Below are 23,488 nucleotides of genomic sequence, written 5' to 3' on the forward strand. Positions count from 1 at the left end.
TGTCCTTTTACAGATAATTTTTTTGCAATTTAAGGCCTAGAAATAGGATGTGGTTAAGGAACAAAACCCCTCAATTTCACTTTTTTTTGTTGTTTGTTTTTGTTTTTGTTTTTGTTTTTTTTTTTAGTGCTTCTGAAAAAGGTTTAGAATAGCAGTGGAGGGGAATATTAATTCAAGCCTTTTAAATTAGCGCTGGATCAGGCTCAGCAGGTCTGACAGCCTGTCTCCACCGTGACTCCTACTAAAGGCAGTGAAAAGACTCTCCTGGGAAATGAATCAGGCCCTATGGGGCCCAAGAAGCAGCGTGCAGGAGGAGCTCTGCTACTGCCTAGCGAGGCTGCTGGCTGCGATGGAGGACCACATATTGACATTTTTATCATCATCTCTAATTTGAATATGCCATACCTTCGTGTTTATTTAGTTAAGGTGAACACCAAGAAAAGTTTAAGGTCGCTACACTGTACAGGGGTGTAACAAGGGAAAACGCAACATTATTTCCACAGAAACCCTAACTCGGGGAGGTTACTGCGAGCCACCAACGCCACCAGGCAAACATTACAAAATGGATATCTATGTGCAATAGCCCCAAATTCCCGATCCCGACGAGAATGCCCATTCCAGCGTCCTATCTGCGGCTACACGCTCACTTCCAGGCTAAGGGGGCGATTTAATCCCGCGCCGAGCCCTGGAAGTGGGAGAATTTGCCAGCATTTTGCCAGCCGCCTTCCAGCAGCCGAGTACCTGACTCAGCTCCCGAACTGGAGCCACAGCATCGAATTTCCCAACCCACTTCAGCTGAACGCCTGCCAAGATAGGTGAAAGACCTTATAAATATGTAAAGCAGGAAGTTCGAATTACACAGGGATGTAAATTTCCAGTGATTGATGCCCTTTAAAAAAAAATAAAAAATAAATAATAATAATAATGAAATCCTCGAGAAAGTCCGGCGCCGGGGAAGGTGCTCCCCCGGCCCTGGTGCCTGGCGGTGCCGCCCGGAGTTTTGGGGCCGCATTGTACTTTTTCGTGCCGATTTTTATTTTGGATTTTCTACCACTTCCTGGAGGCCAGGGGGAGGCACGGTGGGAGGAACCAAAAAACTCGGTGCCACAGCCATTTTGTTTGTGGGCAGCATGGTAGAATTCTGTCAGTCAGTCCGAGGAGGGGTTTTTAAAACGGCATTTATGGAAAAACTATCCCCGCCGTGACGGGCGTACCCGGTGAATTTAGCGTTAATTTAGCTCTGGCGGAAGGTAGGTGGTTCTAGCGCGGAAGGAAAGCGAGGATTTCGCTGGGAATTCAAGCCTCCCGCTTCCCAGCCTTTGCTTCGGGCATGACTGGGGCTTTTCCAGCCGCCTGGGGGGGGGCTGAGGTGCGGCGGGGCCGGGGGCTGGCCCCGGGGTGCCCCCGCCGCCGGGCCCGGCCGAGGGATGCGCTCCCGGGCACCAAGTTGCTGCGGGGCTGCCGGCGGGGTGGGGCGGCACGGAGGGAGGGAGAAAGGCGAAGTCTGGGCGTTATTTGCTCCAGCTGCCTCTATTTATTCGTTCTGGGGAGGCGGCTGCTGGCGTTGGGAAAGAAGAAGAAGAAAAAAAAAAAAAAAAAGAAAAAAGGTGGAGGCGGGGGTGGGCTGCGTAGTTTTGCAGTGTCACCGAAAACCAGCGCTAGACTTTGGTCCTGGGTGGCTGGAAGGCGGCTGGAAAATGGCACGCCGCGGTTTTCCAGGCGGTGGCGGTGAAGATGCTGGGGGGGAGGAAACCAGGGAGCCGGGGGCGACCGTGGCAAAGTTGTGACCCCGGTGGCTCCCCCCCGGCATCGCCCGCAGAGCCCGGGGAAGCCGCCGCCTTCCTCGCCCTCCAGCCAGGCGGGGGCGGGGGGAGGGACCGGGGAGGGGGGGGGGGAGAGAAAGTCTGACTTTTTTTTTTTTTTTTTTTTTTTTGCATTTGCGAAATATTTTAAGGATGTTCGGGGAGCCCTTTGCGGCATGGAGGTGGCTGGCGGTGGGAGAGCGAGTATGCGGTCCATATTGTTCCAGGCGCTCTGCAAGGGCTGCCTTCTCCCAAGGTAAGTTTGGGCTTTTAACCGAAAATATTTGTGGGGTTTTATTATTTTTCCCCCCCGTGTGTTCGTGCTGTGGAGGGTTTGCCTTGTGCTGGCGAACAAAACAGAGCCTTGTATTTTTCTTAGCTTTGATCTCGTGTGTATTCCACCCAGCGATGTCTCCTTAATAGCGACAATTGCTAAAGTCAGTTTTGCTTCCTCTTTAAAATTTAATGCACGCCGAGCTTACCAACGATTTAAGTTCGATTTCAGGGTGGAAGAACTCGGGTATTTTTGTTATTTTTTTTTTTTGAGATGGACTTGGCTTTTCCTTCTGGCTTTTCATCTGGGGGGTGGTTTCCTTATCGAGTCACAAACGTAGCCCTGGCCGAGTGTTTTCCCGTCTTTAGCAATACAATGCAGCCCCGAGCCACACGGCAGCACAGCACATTATGTCGCTGCTCGGCGGCGGTGGCCGTGCCGAAAAAGAGTTTAAAAATGCCATTTGCGATGGCTCTTGATGGATTACTTTGGTCTAAACTACGGGGGGAAACTGCCCTTGGCATGGCGGAGGTGGGGATTGACATCGCAGGGTTTAGATGAAGTTATGGCTGTTAGTAAACCGTGACCTTTTTATTTACAAATTAGCGCTGTTACGGCAATTAGCTCCGAGCATTAGTTATATAAAAGCTCTCGTTTCGTCGCTCCCCGTTCGGATGGCTGGCGGGGACGGGGGGGGGGGGGGCGTTTTATTTCTTTGCCTCTTTTCCTTCTAAGAAAGGTACATTTGGGAGACATTTTGTAATTTGGGGCATTTTTCTCGGCGCATTTTCCCTCGCACGGGGAGGGGGGGTCGGGAGGTTTTGATTTTTTTTTTTGGGGGGGGGGTGGGGGGAGCCCCTTTTTGTGTTGCGCCGAGCTGCGGCGGCGGCGCTGTGGCGCTCCCGCACGTTCCGGGCCCTGGCGGACAAGGAGGGGGGGAGGACGGGGACCCAGGGGGATTTGGGGGGAATCCGGGGGGGTTTGGGGGCAGGTGGGGTGCCGGCAGCCCCATTACATCCCCGCCCCAGAGGTGCCCGGAGGGGGAACGGCGGCCCGCAGCGGGCACGACCTCACCCTGCTGCTGCTTTGTGGAATGGAGCTGGTTTTATTCTTTCCCTTTTTTTTAAATCTCCATCCACCTAAAGATTTTTTTTTTTTTTTGGTAATGGGATTCTCGGCCCCACCCCCTTCCCCGAGTGATTTTGCGGTGGCCGCGGAGGAGCTGTGTGTAGCCGTGCAATATGGAAGGCAGCGCTCGGCTCATTGTGCGGCTCGCCCATTGTCTGCCGGGGGCCGGCCCCACCGCGGCCCCCGGCCCTGGGAGCTGGGGCTGGGAGGGGGCTGTGGGGGACGGGGAGATGTGACCCCATTTCTGCAGGGTGGAGATGGGATTCACCCGGAGTGGGTGGGTTTCTTCTTCCCTGCTCTAAGTGGAGCATGAGTTTACATAGACCTACATATATATACATATATATATATAATTATTCTGCCTTCTTTCTTTTTGTTACAATCTACCCCTCACCTCAGTTCCCAGTGCAAATGTTTCGGAAGGTGCTCTGCTAACAGCCATGTTCGGTGGTTAAGAAAACAGGAGTGATTAATGTTGGAAGAAGATGGGTGGGAAGACATAGGCAAGCCTGTGAGCACAGCCTGCATTAAAAAAACTCAACAGGTTCAGGAAAAAAAATTAACATTAAATTCACCACGCTTTTAAGGCATCCTTGTGGCTATTATTATGGACTAATGTGAAGCTAATAATTTTACAAACCTTTGCATCTTACACCTTAATATGTTTATTGCTTTTAAAGAATAAATTTGACAAGTATTTTACTGTTTGAAAACCATCTTTGCAGTTCTCTTGTGCATTTTCATCTTTAAAAATGCATTTGGCCTCTTTTTAAAGAAAGTTTGCTGATTAAGTTATTTAGTTTAATGCAAAGTGATGTGCAGCTTCAGGTAATGGTCTCTCTCCTTTCCTGTAATGGTCTCCCTCCTTCTCTCTCAAAAAAAAAAAAAAGTGAGGTAAAATTTAATTCTATCCTAGGTAAATGTCTTGCAACCTTCCTTCAGTAAGAGGAATTTATCTTCAAGACAGCAGTCATCTTCCAGGATCTCTTTTCTCTGTCAGACAAGATCTGGTTTTATCAAGTCCTGGCTGCAACATGGAGCCCCGCTGGCCCATGAAGGTTCATTATGAACATTACATCTTCAAGGCCCTCATACTTTTTCCTAGATCCAAGAGTTGTACCAAGCTATGGGCCTTCTGCGAAGAATTTTGGACATTTTCCATCTCTGAAACCAGGTTGCCAGATCACAAGGTTGGCACTTGAGGTTACACCAGTAGCAGTAAAGCCACTTCTTGAATCTATTACAGTAATGATAAATCTTGGAGAACCTCTGGGTCATTCAGATTTAAGTAATTCTTACACAACTTTCCTTTTCTTCTTTACATCATGTAGACCAGTGTTCAGTTTGCTCATTCATTGATAACAATATTGAACAAATGATAAACTTCTGAAGGCCATTTCATGTTTCTGCTCTTCTTGCTATCCTGGACTATGGAAGTGGTGACTTCTTGTGACTGCAGTGTGTGCATGCAGGCCACAAACAAACTGATTGCTAGTGATCATGCTGCTGAGAGGCAGCTTCTAGCTCTGGTCAGCAAAAATATGAATTCTGAGTAGAAATCCGCTATTTTCTCCTCTTTGGGCAGGGCTATTATTTATCATTGGTTGTGGTTTTGCAGCTTTGCTGCATCTTATGAAAGCGTCTACTCTCGCTCTTACCAAGAAGTTACAAGGTAAGAGGAATGAAGTGCTGATATTTTGCAACTTAGTGGTTTCCTCACTTCTCTCCTGCTTCTTTTTTGAGCCATTGTTGAACAAGAAACAGTTTCCAGCAGACATGTTGCCAACAAGGAATAAGAATTGATTAAGATTTAGTGTTCTCTCAAAGCTAAGTCACAACTAATTTACTTCCTGCATCTTCTGCAGAAATGTCTGGAAGACACATTACTGAGGAGTGGCTTTGCCTCAACTGCACGTCTCCCAGCCGCACTCCTGAAATGTCTGTGCCTGTCCAAAACACAAGAGGTTGTAGCTTTTGTTGTTTTTGTTCGTTTGTTTGTTTTGGAGGGGGTCTTAATTTTGTTCCCTATGTACCACTCCAGTTCTCAGATAGCAAAACTAATATGTTTTTCTCCTAATACACTTTCCCTTTTACCTAGAAACTTTGTGTAGGCTCTATATACTTTTTCAGGATATGTGGCTCTCCTGGCTTAAAACTAATTGAAATATAGCATCTTATCATAACCTAAATAATACTTTTAAGATGTTAACCCATCCTGACCCTTCAGCTGGACCTGTGATTGATCAATATACGTTCTGCTTGCCTTCATGACAATATTACTAGTATTATATACTCAAGCAGGAGACAGAAGGTAACGCTGGCTGGCTGTAGAGGTGCTGGGTGTATGTTACAGACCCCAAGCAGATCTAACCAGCTTCCAGAGTTAGCCAATAATGATGTGAAGACAGCTCCCCAGATGTGTGCTAGTGGTATAAGAGAACATCATCTGGGACTCAGTTCAAATCACAGCTGTACCTCCTGATGTATTCACTCCGTATATCATTGTTCCCTCTTTTCCTACATGTGGTAACACACCTTGATGGCTTTGACTCCTGGCTGTTCCCTTTTGAGGGTTCTAAACTATTGGTTGATTCTTTGATTCAACACTCAACAGGGTTTAGGGAAGTGGGATAAAAAGGTTTCTCTATTTTATAAACCCATCTGACATAGTCTTGTTTCTCACCTTTCTTGTTATCTGTAGTACTCCACATCATACATGTCAGCATCAAATCATAGTAATGAATACTTTTTAAAAATATATATATATCTTTAAGGGTAACCTGTTTCCCAGCTGTGAACAAAGTCTGTCTGTCTTGCTCCAGACTCTCGTTCTTCCATGCCTCTTGCAGACTGCAACTTGTATGGCTCTTCAGTGTTATGCGTCAGAGGAAGCTGCATCCAGAGGTTAAAGCATCCTTCCAACTAGCATTCTTCATATTTTTCCTCTTTTATCAAATGGCTCAAGAAGGTAATTCATGTTGTAATAGAGGTCCAAATCCTTGAGACAATCTAGGATTGTAAGTGCTTTAGTAAATACTCATGGGTGGGGAAAAAATAAATCAGTGCTTTGAAACAATTTCTCTGATTTGCTGTTGTTCACAACAAAGCAAACTTGTGTGCTTTTGACACATACAACCATTGGTTTCAGTCCCCCCAGGGCTTCTTTAGATTCTTAAGTCATGTTTCCAGTATATCATATTACCACAGGCCCTGGCAGCAAGATAATATATCGGTACTATATGTTTCCTTAATAGGATGTTCATAAGTTTTTCTACTGATAATAGCTAGAGCCTAAAATTGGTGTGCAAAATTTGACCCCTAAAGTGGGCACTGAAGTAATTAAAAATTACATACATTTCCTAAAAATGACTCTTTTTACCTACCTTAAATATTTCCCCTGTAAACAACAGAGAGAGAAAACGGAACTGCTAAATATTTTGTGAGTGCTAATCCTCGCTGGATGTGCAGGAAATTGAGATACTGCTTCAGAGATCCCAGATGGTAAATGGATGGTTGCTCAGAGGCATACAATACCATACAACAGGAAACAAAATGTAGGAAAAACCAGGAATAGTGAACAGAACCAAGGACTTGTTCCTCCCAGAGCAGTCCTCTTTGTGTCAGGTTCCATTTTGCTTTTTCTCTGGGAACAAACATATGGCTAGATGTCAGAGTAACAAACCCGTGAGATGGTGTTAACTCATGCTTCAGTGGATTAACAGTAAGTTACGCTTCTGAGTAAATTGGAATCAATGTATCATAAACGTTTAACGTAGAACTTGCTTTACCTGACTTTAGATGGGGAGTGAGTGTTAAATCTGTAACCATAACTGCTGAAAAGAAACAGGTTGAAGATTCTTAAAAATAATAACACAAATATTTTGTGTCTATTTGGAGGTGAAGAATGGTTTAAACTTAGCTAATTATCCTGACCAGATCATCACCTGCCTAGTATGACTAGCTCAGGTGTGAATATCCATACTTAATCGGATAAATTCCACACCCTAATGTTTGTTTTCACCTTGACATGTGTGTGATGTAGGTAATGAAAAGTTAGTTCTTAATCCTCTCTCCTATTCAGAGCTTTAAGAAACTTGCTAAATACAAGCAAGATCTCTTTGACCTTAAGAGGTATGTGCAGCTTGAATGTTCACTAACAAATAAGGAGGAGGTTTTCATGTTTATTCAAACAGGATGAAAAATAGGTGACGCAACTCTGGGCCTTTCAGCACTACAGGCATCCCTTAGGTCTTATATTTGCTTATTAGTAATATTGGTGCTGCTGATACAATGTGATAACTAAAAGAATAATTTTGTCAGAGTCCTTTCACCTGGCAGCTTTTCATCTTCTGTAATGCCAGGCCTAGACAGAGTATACATCCTTAGCCTGATGTATTGGTTCAGGAAGTTTTTTCTTGAAGAAAAATCAAAATTTAATTTCAAAATGTTACAATACAGAGCAATTGTGTTATTTCTGATGGTCTTAAATGGATCCATACAAGGCAGAATACCTTGACATTCAACACTGATTGCGGCATTTTCTTTGAATTGTGAATATGCAATCAGCTTTTTTTTGACAGAGTGGAAAACTGTTTATATTTAACTCCACATGTACATATTCTGGACCATATCCATTTACAAGCACTCAAAGAATGAGAATTCCACAAAAACGTGTTCTAATTTCTGTTGTCATCTCTGAATCAATTTCCCAGCTAAAAATCTGCTGTCGCAGCAGGTTAGAAATTCTAGGCAAGGATACTTTCAGATGAGCTACTTTAATGTGAGAAACTGTCTTCCATCCTGTCTTCTATGTTCTTTGATATTTTTCAAATTTTACTGTTACATTATTTTAATTAGGCTATGTACTTCTGTGCTAACAGCCTTCTTGAGTTGCTTACAAATTAGATGAAGTTGTGCAAACTTGGCATCTGTGACCAGTAGCTGGCTTGTGCACAGGACCCTGTGTTAGTGACAGTGGTGTCTGTCTCCTCTTGGAAGGTGAGAGTGCCAGACAACTGTAAAACAAGCACATTATTTAAGAGAACCAAGTATCTGTATTGGAGTGAGGGAGAGAGCCTTAACTAGTACTCTAAATAATTTGAGAAGACCACTTTGCACTTGTTTGTGTTTCTCAGGATGCCCTTACACTGGACTTGAGGATCTCACCTGAAATATATATGGTGTCCTGGTCTATTTTGAAGACTACTTCAGTATCTAAAAGGGGGTAGACTTAGTCTGGATATTAGGAAGAAATTCTTCACTCAGAGGGTGGTGAGGCACTGGCACAGGTTGCCCAGAGAAGCTGTGGATGCTGAGGTGTTCGAGGCCAGGCTGGATGGGGCTTTGAGCCCTGGTCTAGTGGCAGGTATCTCTGCCCATGGCAGGGGGGATGGAACCAGATGGTCTTTAAGATCTGTTCCAAGCCAAGCCATTCTGTGACCTCTAATCTACACAGGGTGACCAACCCCTTAGCCCATATCAAGTCAGCTTTGGTTTTCTGAGCCCACACATAGAGGCACAGAGAAAATAATCTTTTTTCTTTCTTCTCAGGGCAACTTATCCTTCTCAACTGAAACACTTTCCCTGTCAACAACTGCCAAACTCCCACAAGTGTTTTGCATTCTCTAGATGTTGAAAGACCTCTAAGAATGTATCTTCAGGTTAACCTTATCAATTTACTATTTTTATGCCTCTGACAGAATCATTTATGTACACACATTCAGATATAATATCACAAAACAGTCTTGTCAATTGGTTTTGTATTCAGCTCTAGCCTCCTCTGCTGGATATGTATGTTCAAACTCAGTTCATTGTTTTCCACTAATAGAGCGGTATTAATTTGAGCCTTCTGAAGTGTGTATACAAATGCTTGCATATAAATATGGTCTTGATTAGTTTGTATCCCAAAGACAAACAGTATCGCTGTAGTGTTCTCTCTTATGCTCAGTTTAGAAGTATAAATCAAAATACAGTGTGTAACGTAAAGGAATCTGTATCTGAGGTTGAAATAATTAGTGTTCTCATAAGCTAATAAAAATCCAGAAGTACCAGAAAAATCTTCAAATTGAAGACTGAGGAGACAAAAGCTAATCAAGGTAACTAACCCTTCAAAAAAAAAAAAAAACAAAAAACAAAACAAAAAAAAAAAAAAAAACTTGTACTTCAGGATTCTGTATCTATACATGAAACATCCCTCAGTTTACAGACTTTTTAAATGTTAGTCTTGCAGTTCCAGACTTTCAGAATCCAGAAGATGAGATGTGTGTTCATTTTTTTTCTTTATTTGGAGAAATGTATTGGTTCTAAGTATGGTATAGGCTATTTTAGATGCTTGGTTACATCTATGTGACTTCACTATATTCCTACTATATTTTCAGTAACTCTCCTACAAACTCCACTAGCCACTAGTATTTAAGTGTAACAGCCCAGAATTTCACAAGCTGCTGTTTGAAAGGAACAGCGCAATCCTATTACTTTGATCTGGAATTTGAGTTTAGTCATACTGGAGGTGGGTAGGAAGGGGCACTGACATTTAAAAACAAACAAAACTAAAAACAAAAAAGCTTGGATTTGCCACTAAGTTCCACCCCACTGCCCCTCCCCTTTAAATGTGTATATTGGGAAATAACCTCTTCATTCCAAGAGGCAAGTATACTTTCCTGCCCCCCAAAAATCTGAAATCCAGCTAATTCCTATCTAAATATAAATCAGCGATCTCCTGAATTGCCTGAGGCAAGTGGATACACAGCTTTAATTCTGAACCAGGAATTGCAATTTAAAGCATTTGACATGACAGAGTAGGCATTGGATATAACTCTGCCTTATTTACCATCAGCGATAGAATTCTGAATGTTTGCAAGGACCTGATCGTTCTGTCCAGAAGCTCTGAAGCACTTGAAACAACAGACTGACTTGCAAGAAAGGGTTGCTATCCTAGGAGAGTAAGGTATTAAAGTAAATGTTTTATTTTAAAAACAAAATGTAAAAAGTTAAAATCACTGAAGATTGTGGCTTGAATTTGCTGTAAAGTTGCAAATACATGCACAGGGCCATGCAATTAACAGTTACAGCAGTAAACTTTTTTCCAGTTATGCAATGAACGTGGCTTGGCCCCAGTAAACTTTTTTTTATCCCTTTATCCCAGGTCAGTGTGTGGACACTGTGGCAGCCTAAGGTTTTTATAGTGGTGTGGGGGCTTTTTCTTTTTAACTTAATTGTCAGGTGACAGATTAAAGGCAGAGTTTGTTGCTGTCCCTACCATTAAACCTCAGTGTTACCATAATTTTTATATTTGCTCTACCTTTTTAGCCCTTCTCCTTATCCTATGTGGAATATCAAAGTAACCTATACTTAGCTCTTTGATTAATGAATTAGCAGTTGTGTTAGGTAGAGAAGGTGGGTTTGGTGTTTTCTTGTTTTTTTGTTTTTTTTTTAATTTGGTGGTCTTAATATCTTTTATTATTATTTTTGGTGAGCCCAATCCTCCGCATTTCCAGCAAATATTTTTGCCCTTCTACTGGAAATGCACAATCATGTGATGAACTTTACTTGACTTGGCAACTGTGTGTTATAAACCAGTGTTCTCAGAAGTTCATAGCTAAGAAAAGTGTGGATGGCCTGTGTGCCAAGTTCAAATTTCAGTTACCGTGGCTCTTTTTAACTAGTATTTAATTATCAGAGTAATTAGCATGACACAAGAATGAATAGTGATTTTTAATATTATTACTGATTTGTATTTCAGAATCAAAAATGTTTGGGATAAAATTGCTGTTTTGTTGTTGTTCTTAAGTTCTGAAACTTAGAGTTGTACTGAAATGTACACATCTCTTGCCTGATGGCAGCACCCAAGGTACCTGCTTAACTGGAGGGGTAACACAGGAGCTTCTCTTTAAGTGCATCTGTAGAAACACAATAACGCGGTATCGTGTATTGTAAATGCCCAAAAGACTAAGGAACTTTAAGGGCTACATAGTGCCTTTTAATTAGGAGCTTCTCAAAAAGTCCTAAAATTTAATTTTTCATCTTTAAAGGACTTCAGGGGCGGAAGAAAGGAGCTTGAAAGTGCTGTTTTCTACAAGTTCAGCCTAGGATCCCACTAGTCCAGGTCCTGTAAGTTTCAGTGAATGTCATAAGGGCAGCCAAATACAAGAGATTAGAGCAGTTTTTTACATTCATAATAAACTATTTAATTTTGGAACTTGGTTACTTTTTAAAATTAATTGCTTTACAGTCATTTGCTAGTGGAATAGGAAAAATTGAAAGGAAAAATAAATTGCAGTTGTTCTGGAGGAACAAAAGGAGGAGCAAAAAGTCTGCACAATGCACTGAAGACTTACATCTTCTAAATTAGTAGTATTTTAATGCTGTTTATAAACACAGTATTTCAATTAATACTATAAATTCAATTATACTATTGAAATTAAGTGCTTATGCTGAGTGCTAAGGAAAAAAAAAAGGACCAGTGTCAACATCTGATGTGTTAATTTGATGATCTGGTTACTATAAAAGAGTCTTTAAAAAAATCAGCTTAGACAGATTCGGTAAAGAGAGAAACCGTTAGGTGAATAAAGTAGAGCATCAGGTAATTCACAGCAGGAATTGTGTATTTCATATAAGTTGCATAATAAAGTTCGTAAACTACTGCATTGCTGTTCTTAGAAAATCACATATATGATCACTAGAAAAGAAAATGAATGTAAAGAATAGATATTTTCCAAATCCTAGAATAGAGCATAAAGTCGGACATTTCAGGATTTTTTGTCCCCCTCCTTTTTAAAAAAAAAAAAAAAAAATTAAATTCACTGAAGAGTTACATTTTACAACTTTGTCATATTTGCTGGAAAAGATGACTAGAGCATGAATTCAAGGTGTATTTGTATTTTGGAGGGAGTATATATTATGGAATTGAAGAATAAAGGAGAAACTCCAAATATCTTACAGCACTTAGAGTTTAAGATAACTATTCTGAATCCACTAAAACTTAAAAAGAACTCAAAAAGGGAAAGATATCTCTTTCAATGTAGAAGAGTCTCAGCAGAAGTAATTTTTGTTTCTTTAGCACTGCTGTATCTGACAATCACTGCTTCCATTACTACGTGCTTACACAAAAAAAAAACAAGTCTCCTAAATAATAAGCCGTATAAAGGAAACTAATTCCTTTTGGACAGTGCCAGGAGAAGGGAAAAAAAAACACAACCACCCTAAATCAAAACAAATAAAAATGAACAAAAACCCATACCCAGCAAACCGTTTGTGCTTTCAGATGTTTTAGACAGATAGAGTCTATTTTGCCATCCTGTTTGCCTTACAACAAATGTTGACTGCTTAAAATAATAATCCTACTTTAGAAGGAGGTGTAAGTCATTAGTGCCTCTTGCAGACTTTGCTCCTCCTGTGGAGGCAGTGCTTGCAGTGTCTTGAAGATCCTAGTTCCAGTTGTACAAGTAGCAGTGTGATAATAGTTTTTGCTGCTCCTCTGCAAGCTTTGTTCCTTTTCAGAAAAAGAATTGATAGCTGCTGGCTTTACCTCCTCTTTTAGATGTAGCTCAGCGGCACAACCTTTCAGGTTCAGCTTGGGTTTTCAATTCTGCCTGCAGTAAATTGATTATTCCTGGATTACATTTAGACAGTTTCCCTGAGGATGCTGGACTTCACTGTTACATATGTATGACTGGCCCTACATGTTCTCCAAGCAGGATTACTCTGCTAAAATGGCATCTAATGCCTTCCATTCAGGTGGAAAAAGGTTGCCTGTTCTATATATAATAGAAACTATAAAATCCCACTCATATACAGCTGTAACCAGCCTGTAAGAAAATAATAAATACAGCATTTATAGACTAGTTCAGACACTAGTCTCATAGGTCAAGGTTTTCAAATATATAGCATATATATTTAGCATGGTTTTACTGTCCTGAGTATGTATTAAGTTGCATGTAGTTTGGTCACTTTCAAATCCTTTTTGCACGAGTTTATCATTCCAAAATTGTGTGGCTTTCACAAAGTGGATCAGGTGAGGGAAGAGGGCATTGGCATTAAGCTGTAGTTTGAAAAACAACTTCTTGCACGGGTCCTACTGGATTTCCTTCTGATTTATATAGTTGTTTTTTTTTTTCCTGAGTTGTTGAAGTGTCTGATCAGATTCCCAACTTGGTGTTCAGTGCAGCTTCATAAGCAGGTGTCCTGATGTGAATGAGGGTGCAGTGTGGCTACAGAGAATCATGGAAACAGAGTGGTTTGGGTCGGTGGGGACTTTAAAGCCCATCCAATTCCAACCCCCTGCCATGGGCGGGGACACCTCCCACCAGCCCATGTTGCCCAAAGCCCCATCCAGCCTGGTCTTGAACACCTCCAGGGATGGAGCATCCACAGCTTCTCTGGGCAGCCTGGGCCAGTACCTCACCACCCTCTGAGTGAAGAATTTCCTCCTAACCTCTAGTCTTTTAAATCTCCCCTCTTTTAGTTTAAAACCATTCCCCCTTGTCCTGTCATTATCTGCCCGAGCAAAAAGTTGCTCTCCATCTTCTTTATAAGCCCCATTTAAGTACTGAAATGCTGCAATGAGTTCTCCCCAGAGCCTTCTCTTCTTCAGGTTGAACATCCCCAGCTCTCAGCCTTTCTTCATAGAAGTCCTGCAGCCCTTTGATCATTGTCTTGGCCCCCTTCTGGACCCATTCTGACAGCTCCACGTCTATCTTGTGCCGGACTCCAAGTGAAGCCTCAACAGGGCAGAGCAGAGGGGCACAATCACCTCCCTCCCCTGCTGCCCACCCCTCTGTTGATGCAGCCCAGGATGCAGTTGCCCTTCTGGGCTGCAAGCAGTACTGCTGGCTCATGTAAAACTTTTCATCCACTAGAACCCCCAAGTCCTTCTCTGCAGGGCTGCTCTCAATGAGTTCTCCCAGTCTGTGCTCATGTCTGGGATTGCCCCAACCCAGGTGCAGCACCTTGCACTTGGCCTTGTTGAACCTGGGCCCGCTTCTCAAGCTTGTCCAGGTCCCTTCTGATGGCCTCCCCTCCTTCTGTTGTATCAACTGCACCATTCAGCTTGGTGTCACCTGAGAACTTGCTGAGGGTGCCCTCCATCTCACTGTCTGTCACTGATCAAGGTACTAAAACAAGACCGGTCCTAAGACAGGCCCCAGAGGAACACCACTTGTCACCAGCCTCTACCTGGACATGGAGCTTTTGACTACAACTCACGGCTGGAGCCATTGGGCCAATTCCTTACCCACTGAATGGCCCACCCTTCAAATCCATCTCTTTCGAGTCTGGAGATCAGGATGTCATGTGGGACCATGCCAAAGCCCTTACAGAAGTCTATGTAGGTGACATTGGTTGTTCTTCCCTTGTCAATTGATGCAGTCACTCTACCACAGCAGGGCACCAGGCTGGTGAGGCAGGATTGGCCCTTGGTGAAGCCTTTCTGGCTGTCTCACATCACCTCCTTGTCCCGCATGTGCCATGATAATTGCTTTCAGGAGGATCTGTTCTGTGACCTCCCAAAGCACAGAGGTGAGGCTTGCTCGTCTGTAGTTCCTGGTTCTTCCTTTTTACCTTTTTTTAAAAATAGGAGTGATTTTTTCCCTTTTTCCAGTCATTGGAGACCTTGCCTCACCACCAGGACTTCTCAAATATGATGGAGAGGCCTGGCAGTTATATCAGGCAGCTCCCTCAGGACCCTTGGATGGATGCCATCAGGCCCCAAAGACTTGTTCAGTTCCATCAAACCTGCTCTTTGCCTACAGTAGGAGGGACTTTGCTCCTCCAGCCCCTGCCTAGAAGTAACTGTTGTTTCCAGTTTTCCCTTGTCATTTATCAGAAGACATACACTCTCCTTGGCCTTTCTTTTCTGACCAGCGTACCTCTAGAGTTCTTTTTTGTTACTCTTCGCAGCCCTTGCCAAGTTCAGTGTCACCTGGTCTTCAACTTTCCTGATCCAGTCCCTGGTCTTCAACTTTCCTGATCCAGTCCCTGCTCATCTGGACAGCATCCCTGTGTTCTTCCCAGGCCTCGTGTCCCTGCTTCTGCTGCCTGTGCACCTCCTTCTTACATCTGTTTGACTGGCTTCCTGCCTTCCCTGCTTGGTTTCTTACACGTGGAGGTGGGGAGTTCTTACGCTGTAAGAAAAGCGTCCTTAAAGATTTGCCAGCTCTGATCAGTTCCTCTGTCCCTAAGGACTGTTTCCCAGGGAACCTCATCCACTAGGTCTTTAAATAGCAAAGTTCACTCTTTGGAAGTTCAGAGTCCTGACTTTGCTTTCTGCCAGCCAGATATTCCTTGAGATCAGGAACTCAACCAAGGCAAGGTTGCTGCAGCCCAGACGACCTCCAGTCGTAGCCTCTGTAATGAGTTCATCTGCACTGGTGAGCACCAGGTCCAGTACCACTTCTCTGGTTGGTTTGTCTAATACCTGCACCAGGAACTTATCCTCAGCTCATTCCAGGAGTCTCTGGGGTTGCTCACAGCCTGCTGTGTAGCTTTTCCAGCAGACACCTGCATGGCTGAAATCCCCCATCAGGATGAGAGCGTGAGTGCAGTGCTTCTTGTAGCTGAAGCAAGGAAGTGTTAACAGGCTCCCCTGGATCAGATGGCCAGTAGTACACCCCAACCACAGGGCGTCCTTTATTGGTCTGGTCCTTGGTTTTTACCTGCTGGCTCACAACCCATTTGTAGCTTTTTCTCAGGCAACTCTTGATAATCTATTAATTCTTCAAGGTAGAGGGCAGCACCACCACTCCTTCCCTGCCTGTCTCACCTGAAAAGTTTGTAGCCTTGACTGCAGTGTTCCAGTTGTGTGATTCGCCCCATGATGTTTCTGTGATAGCAATTAACTCACAGTTTTCTAATTGCACTGTGGCTTCCAACTCCTCTTGCTTGTTTCCCAAGCTACACTCACTGGTGTAGAGGCACTTCAGATGAGCTCTCAGCCACATCACCTTTTTAGAGGAGCACTCTCTATTTCCTTTAGGACAATTCAGTTATTTCCCTGCTGCTTCCTAAAGTGTTGGTGTTCCCTGGTTCTTCCCTGTCACTCAGAACTACATCTCCTTTCCCCACTGAGTTTAGTTTAAAGCTCTGCTAATAAGCCCAGCCAACTTGCTGCCCAGAATGCTCCTGCCACAGCTGGCCAGGTGTGCCCCATCTGGTGTCAGTGTCCCAGCTCACAGATCCAGCCCCCTGAGGTGGCAGCAGCCACATGCCAGTCGTTCACCTGATCTGAAAAAGGAGAAAGAACAAATTGGCAGAGCAGAGAGCAGGACTTAACAGTGCTGTTAATGAAGGCGGAACACTATAAAACCAGTCTCGTGCTCAGAGCCTGTGAAATGACAGAACTGTTGTTCATTTCAGCCTGTCTCATTAACTTTATTTTACATTAGGTAGTGCTGTCTTGTGTCTTCCTTTATGTAGTTGTAAAATGTGCAACCCATTGATCAGATAGTAATCCTTTTTATCCAGTTTTTAGTATGGGCACTCGCAACAAAGCATTGAAACTTCATATTTTGTTGCTGACTTCTGTGTTTCTGTTCTGAATGTTAAGGACAGGTAGTTTTATTAGGCTGCTTTACTAGACATTTCTCATAAGGTACTGTTCATGAGACTACCTGTCATAGGCTTTATGGCGGAAAAAAAATGCTCATGTTTAATGCTTCTGAGCTTCCTATTTTATCAGTCTTTTTTTTTTTGGGGGGGGGGGATATAAAATTAGGCAGCTTTGGAATCTAAAGGATTGCTTCCACCGTCTATATGTTGAGTGGTAACAGAAATAGAAGATTAAGTGTTTTATTATCCCTTCTCCCGTCTATTTTGTATTCCAAAGTGTAAGTTAAAAGTGCTTACAAAAAATAAGTAATAAAAGAATTGGTCATGCAGTACGTGTACCTTCCCATTCACTACAGAAACAACAACAAAAATGTGCGTGTGTGTATGACAAAGCACTTTCTCCTCATAGAGACAAGAAGTGAGGAACAGTGATTCACTTGGTCACTACTTCAGGTTATGATTCAATAAGAACTTCCGACAAGCTTTGTACCTGTTGCATCTCAACTGTGAATGCCTTAAGTAACTGAGTGAATATACCACATCATTCTTTGAGATACCAAAACTATGAGACATTAAATTGTCTTTCAGGAACTGCCAGAAGTTATCACAGGTGTTTTGCACCAGCTTTGTAGTGTGGTATCTGAACGCTTTACATGTTTGACAGGTCCATTATCTCTGTTATAACAGGTAGTTGACATCACAGATAAGGTGAAATTTACTAGGAATGACACCAGCTAATTTATGATTGAAATCTTTGTTAAGGTAATTTCTACAATGTGTCTACTTACTACTGTACTTAGTGTAGCATAAAACTTCATAAAATGAAGAACCTGTAGTGTCATTTTTGCCTACACTTACTTCATTTTAATCCAAACTCCAGTTAGTTGACCATGATGACTTAAAAGAATATAGCTATCTGTAATGATATGAAACATAAATAAATGCAAAAAGATAGCTGAGGATCAAACTTGCACAGAAGAATCATTAGCAAATGTAAACCAGGAATATGCTTACAGAAAACGTCGTCTCTTACCATAAAACGAAAGAGCCTTTTACTCTTTTCCAAAGAGTAAATTATGAAAAGAAAACAAAGCATGGGAATTCCCTAAGTTGCTATTTCTTAATATGTGATTATTGAAAATGGGGGAAAAAAGATCAGTGATACTTTTTTGTCAGTTCAGAGTAGTCAACTGTAACAAAGCTCAAAGGCCAAACATATCTTATCAAAATCGTTATATAATTAAGTGATGAGAGAGTGAGCTCTACGCTAGTAGAAATTGGTTATAAAATAGGCTGAGAGTGGCGGAGGGTGTGGGGGGGAAGGCAAATACTTATGGATAAACAAATTAGTATATAGTATACGCAGTCTATTCCTCAATTTATGAAAACAGGGTAGCATCTTCTGGAAAAAGCTCTTTTTAAATGGTTGACAAATGAGAAATTTGCCTTACCCTTAACATATTCTACTCTTAAAATCTGCTACAGTTTTAAGTAGGCACAAGGAAAGTAGGGTCAGAAAAGATGCATATATGTACAGAGTCAAATGTACTGGGATTTCTAATCCTAGCTTGACTCTGGATTCTTTTTTTTTTTTGGGGGGGGAAGGCAAGGAAGTAATCTTGCAGTGAGGCTGGAGTGTGGAATGACATCAGATGTTCACTGCTACTACTGGCTATTGCTGTGAAGATTTTTTTTTTTTTTCAAATAAATTTGCTTTCCATAAAACTAGAACAGAAAACTCATATATGTAATATCAGCCATTATATTATACAAATCAGCCTCTGTACTATACGTGTTTTCAGTTTTTAGCGGTCTTATATTACACTTGCCTTTTTATAACATCTCTTTATTTAAAAAAAAAAAAAAAAGGAGGGGGGGGATAGTTGAACTGTCTCGTAGCATTTTATATCCTTAAAATATAGAGCTACTTGATTCCAGAAAGCACCTATAGTTTAAGCTATATGTCCTTTGTGCATAGCTGTTTTGTGCCTAGAACCAATGACTGCTGTTGGAATAGGAGACAATATTAGGCACCTGTTCAGAAGACAACTCATATTTAAATAAGCTACTGAAAGTCTTTTTTTTGACTCTGAGAAATTTTAAGCCACAAAACTAAATACTGAAATTTGTAAAAACCTGTCAAATGCTGTGTAGAACTTGCAAACAAAAATAGCAAGTTAAATAATTAGGCTTCATAAACCTGAGTTAGATGCTCTAACAAGAGACCCCTGTCTGTAGCTACATAGATCAAATTGTTGGATCCCCTCCCTTAATGCCTAATCTGAATCCAGTGGTTTTGACTGAATATTGAAATCAGCTTGTATTTACTATCCAGACAGCTGACATATTAAAACTGTTTTACTAAACTGAAAGAAGTTTGTACAGCTCGTTTTTAAGTATTTTGAGATCATAAAAAGATAGCGTTAGAGGCATTTGTTTGATACTCCAAAGAAGTATTTTCATCAGTTTGTAAAAATAACAAAACAAACAAAAACAACCACCAGGAATTCAAATTGCTGTATTCTTTACATTTCAGATTCCTTCCAGTTCATTAAATTTTACTTTTTACAACAGATACCGTACAATTTCTCAACTTTAAAGTAGAGACAGACAGGATAATGCTCGTCTATTGTGTTGTTTGTTCATTTAATAAACCAGACAAACAGCATAACATATAATGGTTCATCTTCTGTATGCTAAAATTTAGTATAAATGTATTTATTTATTATATTTAGGATTAAAGAAGAAAATAGCACTTCTCTCCAGAACTAAATTTGTGCTTACTGATCTTTTACTGAGAGCTGTCAAAGCCTTTTTGGTCATTATGCAAAACAGGATACCAATTTTAAACTGACAACTGTCATAGCAAAGTACTGATGTCTACAAATGTAACGTAAGCATTTTGGTAAATGCTACAAAAATGGCAAAACTTAAAATATACCTACATGTCCTAACCGAAAGGAAGGTAAAATAGAAATATTTATCAGTGTTTAAACTCCTGCCTCAGAAAAGTTCTATACTTTTCTGTCAGGGTGATAATAGGAAGCCTGTGCTGATGTCAAATTGATTTGGAATATCCTTGCTTTCAAATTGCACTTCTCATCTCACTAGCAAATTAATTCAGGTATTTTTGTGGACTAATCAAATTCTGCTACAAAATCTGTTTTATTGGTAAAATAATAAAAGCTGATGAATGAGCTTCAGGCCAAAATTTTGTCTTAATGCATGCTGTCCTATTCGTATCTAAATGTTATCGTCCATTCTGCGTGTTCTGCACTTTTCTCAAGCCTGTAGTGGGGTTAGAAATGCAAAGGTCAATTAAGGATAAGTTTAGACTTGAGCATTCTTTCTTTATAGTTCAGAATGTTTTCTATACTTTGCTTTTCATTGGAGAGTCATATTTAATTGCCTTATTTGTTGCCTAGCTGCCAGGTATTTCATTTCCAGTTAGTGTTTTAGGTCAAAGGAAATCTATGATAGTGTGTTGCTATTTATTTATTGTCATTGCATTATGTTTGCTAGTTGGATAAAATAAATTATTCAGTATTTGTGTAAAATTGTAGATGTTTTATATGCAACTTATTTTAGGATTTCTTTAGGATTACTATTTCTAGCTAGGGAACGCTTAAGCTTTAAAATGAGCATAAAAAGCAATGTGCAGTTTTCACATCTGGTTCTGATGTAATTACCGAAATACAAATTAATACAATGATACTCCTTAGTTCATGCCAGTATATCTAAAAAAAAAAAAAAAAGTGTTTTTCTTAAAAAAAAAAAAAAAAAAAAAAAGTCACATTCTTCTTAGGAGCTGTATTGCTGTATTCCACTGCATTACCTATTTCCAATACAGATTAAAAAGGTGATGAGATTAATACAAGCAAAAATTATTTATTTTTATAGACAGAATAGATTTGAAAAATTACCAAGTGAATTAAGACTTTTTAAAAAATCCTTTTGTTACACTTATGTCCTTTTTCCTGAAGTTCTATTTCCTGGGAGTAATGTGTGATAGGAAAGGAACAGGTTTTGTCTGCTGTTTCTTATGTAACAGAACAAAACGGTAAGATTTTGCTTGAAACGTGGAGGGATATTGAAATTCAAACAAAACACAATTTATTTTTTTTGGTACTTTTAAAACCAAAAGCATGTGAGTTATGATTTAGGTGTAGAACTGGAGTTACCTTATAATTCAATGCAACCCCCAGACGTGTTCGAGCACTTGCTGCGTTCCTTAAATAGCTGGCTGCAGGGATGGGCAGGGGGAAGCGCTTTTTGACGTTTGTAAGGCTGCTCTGGGACGACCTGGGGCAGAGCAGAGACATTATTGAGATAAGTGAGGCTCTAATTTCCCATCCTTTGCTTATAGCAGAACGCTGCATCCATTTAATCAAGTCATTGAGACACAAACTAGCTTACCTAATGAGACATCTAACCATTAGTTCTACCCTCTGCCTGTAACGAGCGTGCTTCAGCGGCTAACCGAGCGATAACTTAAACCCAGGCAAGGGTTAAACCGCTTCACGTGCCCGCACTTCGCGAGCGCAGGACGGAGTTTGCTGAAAAACTCGGGGAAACCGCGGAGCCGCTCGGCGGGCGGCCGCTGCTGACAGCTCCGCGCGGGGCTCCCTCAGCCGAGCGCGGGCTGGCGGCGCTGAGGGGTGCCGGTGGGACCGGGGAGGCTCTCCTCAGGACCGAGGGGCTCCCAACGGGACCGGGAGGTCCCCTCGGGACCTGGGGGGCTCCCAACGGGACCGGGGGGCTCCCCTGAGGCGCCGCGGGGCTCGCTCCGGGCTCGGGGCGCCGCCGCCGCCTGAGGCGCGATCCCCGCGCTGCGGCCGTTGGCGCCGCGCCCTGAGGGGGACGGAGGGGAGCGGAGCGCTGGGTACCGCTGTGAGGCTGGGGGGCGGCTGAGCCCCCTTTTTCCTTTCCTTTTCCTTGTTTTCACCGCTGGAGCGTGTGTGTGTGTGTGCGTGAGGGGGATATTTTACCTCAGGGAGGTGCGTGCGTGTGTCTATGTGTGTTTGTGTGGGGACGTTCGGTACCGCCCGAACGCCGGAGCGGCGGTTGCCTTCCCCGGCGGAGCAGCGCTGAGGAGGAGGCAGCGTGAGGAGCGACTCGCCGCCTCCACCTCCACCCATCCCGGCTCGGCCGGGCTCCGCTGGGCTCGCAGCCCTCCCGCGCTGCCGTGCCCGCGCTCCTCCGTGCCCGCGCTGCGCGCGCTCCCCCCCGGGCGGCGCTGTGCCCGCGCCCCTGCGCGATGCAGTGTGGGAATGGCTGTGGCGCTGGGGTTGGCTGAAAGAGGCGGCCAGTCGAGGTTTAATGTCCGCCATGTTGGCCGTGGCGTATTGAGCGGAGCCGGAGCGGCGGAGGAGAGGAGCCAGCGCCCAGCCCAGCCGCGCCAGCCGGCGCCGCCGGGCCCCGTGTGGGAGCGCGCCCCGCCCCGCCGGGGGAGCCCCGGTCTCTCCATGAGAGCGCTCGGCGGGGTCCGGCTCTCAGCTCGGAGCGCTCTTGCTGTCGCCCCCCCCTCCCCAGCCGGAGCCGCCATCGCCGCCTAACATGAGCAAACTGTCGTTCCGGGCCCGGGCGCTGGACGCGTCCAAGCCGCTGCCCGTCTTCCGCTGCGAGGACCTGCCCGACTTGGCCGAATATGCCTCCATTAACCGGGCCGTGCCGCAGATGCCCACGGGCATGGAGAAGGAAGAGGAGTCGGTACGTGAGACCCCCCCCCCACCCCCCCCCCCCCGGCCGGGTCCCTCCATCCCCCCCGCACCCGGGGCCCCCACCTTCGCCTCTGCGCAAGCACAAAATGGCCGCCATCTTCTCCCCGCTCTCCCCGCCCGCCGGGAGGAGGAGGAGGAGGAGGAGGGGGGGGGAGGCTGAAACCGGGGAGTGCGGGGAGGAAGGCTCCGCGCCCTGCCGCCCGTTACCGCTCCCCCCTTTACCGGTGCCCCCCCCTTTTACACCGCTCCCCCCCCCACCCGACCCCCCCCCAGGGGCGGCCGCTGGCCCCTTCCGCCGGGCCCCGCTAGGCACAAAGGGGGTCACGTGATCCCGCGCCCGGCCGCCATTTTGTCTCCCGGCTGCTCGGGCCGGGCCTTGTGCGGCAGCGGGCGGCGGGCGGGCGGCGGGGCGGTGGCGGCGCTGCCCCGCTGGGGGGCGCCCCCGAGCCGGCCGTGGGGAACGAAGGAGGGAGGGAGGGCGGCCGCGGGAGCGCGCACGGCTCGGGGGCGCGCTGCCGGCAGCGGGAGAGCGCCGGGGGGGGGGGGAGATTGGGGGCGAGCGCGGTGTGGCGGCCCCTCCTCAGGTTTCCCTCAGGTGATGGGCTCGGCAGGGCCGCACCGGTGTCTGTGTGCCGCCCGGGTCGGGGTGGGTTTGTTGGGGGAGTCGTGAGGTGAAGTTGTGGGGTGGAAGCACGCGTATCGGTCCCGGAGGCAGTCCCCGCACGCTGATGTGCTTCTCGGTGTGAGGAAGTCTGAGCTGGGCGCCAGAAATCCGCCGCTGCCTCTCGGTTGTGCTGTATGAGGGAAGCACGAAACTTGCGGCTTCTCCAGTGTCAGGCTGCGATCGTTGCGTCCCCACAGCCCGGGGTGGCCGTAACGTCTGATAACCCCTACTGCTACAGACCCTTGCTGAAGTGTTTGGGACTATCACGTTGCTCGTTCCTTCTGTCTCCTAATCATTCCCTTAGTATACTCGGCTTTCTCCACTTATACATTAAGTGCAGCAAATGGGCGAGAGCGGT

At 44.2% G+C, this 23,488-nt stretch overlaps 1 protein-coding gene and 1 long non-coding RNA gene across 6 annotated transcripts in view; one reads left to right on the top strand and one right to left on the bottom strand.

Annotated features, from left to right (window-relative positions):
- The first annotated feature begins 1,085 nt into the window (after positions 1 to 1,085).
- The window catches only part of EPC1 (enhancer of polycomb homolog 1), a 67,831-nt gene continuing 45,428 nt past the window's right edge, over positions 1,086 to 23,488 (top strand). Inside the window, exons 1-2 of one of the 4 annotated variants that reach the window (XM_068673566.1) lie at positions 1,086 to 1,250; positions 1,955 to 2,058. Coding sequence is in view for 3 of the 4 variants with exons in the window: in XM_068673563.1 (XP_068529664.1) it covers positions 22,303 to 22,455 (153 nt within the window). In the remaining variant the exon portion in view is untranslated. Of the gene's footprint in view, positions 1,251 to 1,954; positions 2,059 to 21,529; positions 22,456 to 23,488 lie in introns of those variants that run through there. The other 3 variants (XM_068673563.1, XM_068673564.1, XM_068673565.1) reach the window with 3 other exon arrangements.
- On the bottom strand, positions 3,789 to 22,687 carry LOC137852165 (uncharacterized). Of its 2 annotated transcripts, XR_011093691.1 has the most exons (3): positions 22,530 to 22,687; positions 20,928 to 21,048; positions 3,789 to 6,213 (listed from the first exon to the last, which is right to left on the bottom strand). It is a non-coding gene; the product is annotated as an uncharacterized lncRNA (long non-coding RNA). The 2 variants fall into 2 exon arrangements; XR_011093690.1 differs by lacking the exon at positions 3,789 to 6,213 and having other exon boundaries at positions 20,843 to 21,048.

This window comes from Anas acuta, chromosome 2 (genome assembly GCF_963932015.1).
Source record: "Anas acuta chromosome 2, bAnaAcu1.1, whole genome shotgun sequence".
Taxonomy (NCBI): domain Eukaryota; kingdom Metazoa; phylum Chordata; class Aves; order Anseriformes; family Anatidae; genus Anas; species Anas acuta.